General features: G+C 45.3%; 1 protein-coding gene across 1 annotated transcript in view; it reads right to left on the bottom strand.

The window, feature by feature from the left end:
* Positions 1-409: 409 nt before the first annotated feature.
* Positions 410-2,738, bottom strand: part of T265_09032 (hypothetical protein) — a gene marked incomplete at both ends in the record, with an annotated part of 27,312 nt that continues 24,983 nt past the window's right edge. Inside the window, 3 exons of the mRNA XM_009174996.1 lie at positions 410-1,022; positions 1,288-1,413; positions 1,728-1,913. Of these exons, the coding sequence (XP_009173260.1) occupies positions 778-1,022; positions 1,288-1,413; positions 1,728-1,913 (557 nt within the window). The remainder of the gene's footprint in view (positions 1,023-1,287; positions 1,414-1,727; positions 1,914-2,738) is intronic.

Here is a 2,738-nt window from a genome sequence, read left to right as displayed (position 1 = left end):
AAAAACGGTTTACTCAACAGATACAGTCTGAGGGAACTGAATGAGTGAATTTCACTGGGGCAGCGGTCGATACGTTCATCTACGACGATATCCAGAACGCCCTGAATTGATAAAGTTATTGGCAAATACACCCGGTGTGTTGAATGACACCGGAGTTGGTTCAGTCCTGGAAACTCGAACGATAATATTACAAAAGTATTCATGGATTGTTTGCCTAAGTGCGTTGTACGATAATCCTGGTAACCTGAAAATATGGTGACTTCTACGTCAATTGAATGAGCATTTCTAGATTGGCTCAGACAACCAGCCCAAGATCGAAGCTGAAACAGACCACCTACCGGTTAAGGGTGTAAGCTGTAGCCAAAGTGCGACTGACTGCGAATTAGTCAACTCCAAGTCGCATCACTTCACTCGGAAAAGTAAACCCTAAAAAAGATGCCTGTTCAAAAACGTGCTAGTTAAATACAACAAAACCACAACTTTTTCCGGATTGAAGCGTTACTCAACCCAGAGCAGCACTCAACTTGTGGTAAAATGTTCAAAAATCAAGATCTGGCTTTTACGTGCAAGAGGGCCTAGCAAAACGAAGGATGTGAATAGCAAAAGCGGAACTGAGCATCTTGCAGAAGGGTTGAAATAAATAGGAACGCTAGAAGGAATCGGACTGAAGGCAATGATGGGTGGGTTAAGCACACTTGGAGGTCCGGGGCCAACAACATGGCAACAGAAGTTGAGTGGGTCCGAGGGTGGAATCATTTCCTGAGTAGTCTGATCCGACTAATGGTAGTTCAAGGGTAGATCTGCGTGCAATTCTTCATCCTCTTCTAAATAGTCTTGCGGTTCTTGTTGACGTTCGGTTAGACACATGCAGCAGTCAGCCCGAAAATCGTCCTCCAGCTCATCCACAGGCTTTGAGCAGGGAAATCGACAAAGTCCTAAGTGAGCGAGTGCGGACAGTGTGAAGCAAACCCCAGCCACGAAAAAGTAATGAGCAGTTTCACCCGTGGTTTCGACAATGTTAACTGCAATAGAAAAAAATTTTCAGCCCACACCATGAGGACAAAAGCTGGATTGAAAGTCTTTTCATCGATCGTCTTGCGTAAACATCTATAACCGGAGACTTCTAAGAAGTGACCCCATCCTCTAACAGGAAATGGATGAAATGAAATAGGTAGTAGGTAGTAGCTGATTCCAGAACTGCCACAAAGAATTCTTGTAGACTGTGGTACAATACGGTTTTGTCATTGCTCAATAATGTAATGAATATTACCAATAAAGTCTACTCACCGGCTACAAGCGGCCCAACTACGGACGCGATTCCCTTGGCCAGATTCAAGTTGCTGTAGCTCGCAGTCAGCCGTTCCAATCCGAGGAACCGTACTAATAGTAGGTGGATCATTGGAATCGGGAAGGCTTGCAACAAATGAGGGAATAGGGAGAGCATTTAAGGGTGCGTTGAGGGTTCGAAAAGAGCTTGAAACCAAGTAAGCGTGTGTGTGCGGGCATAAATAAAACGATGGAATGACACTTATATCAAAGTCAAGACGTAAAGCTACAAGGATGCACGTTCAAAACAGAACGGGGAGCACTCTAGAGTACAGGTTATCAGCGAAATTCATATCATAAAACAGATTCACCCGCTAGTATAGGGTGCTTGCAAAGTAGCGGATTAGGTGTGTTTATTGGGGAACACCAACAGCTTTACGAGCAGTGTCTGGTCAACTTACCACAGGCAACACCAAACAATGCGGCGTAGATAGAATACCACATAAAACTTGATGGGAAGATCAAGGGCAAAACGATGTTGCAGATACCTCCAGTAAGTGTACCGATCCCGCTCAAATAGACTGTATCCATCCAGACCAGATTTGCGGCACATCCAGCGACAATCCGTCCGGCCGTGTGAAATGAACCTGGTTGGCAGACGAGAATGGAAAGGTAAATAAGACAGAGTGGTTTTACTTGAATAGGGAATAAAAGGACCGTTCTGATAACGTCACACGTATTATATACACCACTGGACTAATAGACCACATTCAAGATTACAATTTCAACAAGTGTTCAGCAGTAACACCCTGTCGGCGCCTAGCTACCGTGCTAGCTGAAGGAATCACTGCCAGGTTGCCCAAACCTACTAGACAGGAGCAGTCGGGATACTGAATTTGGGATCGAATTACGCACCTTCCGATCGGTAATTTCGCTCCTTAACCAGTCAGTTGCCTTGAGCTTCGATCAAGAATAATCAGTGGGATTCTGTCAAGAAGGTCAGATTCCTGAAAATAATCCCAGAATGCCTGAAACCAACTGAAACCCTCAAACTCCACGAAAATCCTAATAGGGAAACCAGCAAACATCCAGGCCAGTGAATCAATTGAACAATTTAGCAACAGCCTGGATCGATGAAAAATGCAATTCAACTAGCGTGAGATCCCTTGTAACCGTTGCACTCGCTTGTAGGCAAGACTTTTGCTGACACTAAGGCTTCGGAGCGGGAGACAGCGGGTAGATGTGACACATTCGATGGATTTGAAGACAACATACTGACGACACTGTCCTAACCTTCCACGAGGACTATAAAGGAAATATCAGGAAGGTCAGCTTCCTAGAAGCAACCACTGAATGCCCGAAATCTACCGAGACTCTCAGGTCCGCTAGATGTTAACCAGATAGACAACGCCCCCTCAATATGCAGCGCGTCACAGCCTTGTATCAAACCCAGACAGCGCGAGTCAGCGTTG

This window comes from Opisthorchis viverrini, assembly GCF_000715545.1.
Source record: "Opisthorchis viverrini unplaced genomic scaffold opera_v5_251, whole genome shotgun sequence".
In the NCBI taxonomy this organism is placed as follows: domain Eukaryota; kingdom Metazoa; phylum Platyhelminthes; class Trematoda; order Opisthorchiida; family Opisthorchiidae; genus Opisthorchis; species Opisthorchis viverrini.
The sequence above is the reverse complement of the archived record's forward strand: the minus strand, read 5'-3'. Positions and strand labels throughout refer to the sequence as shown.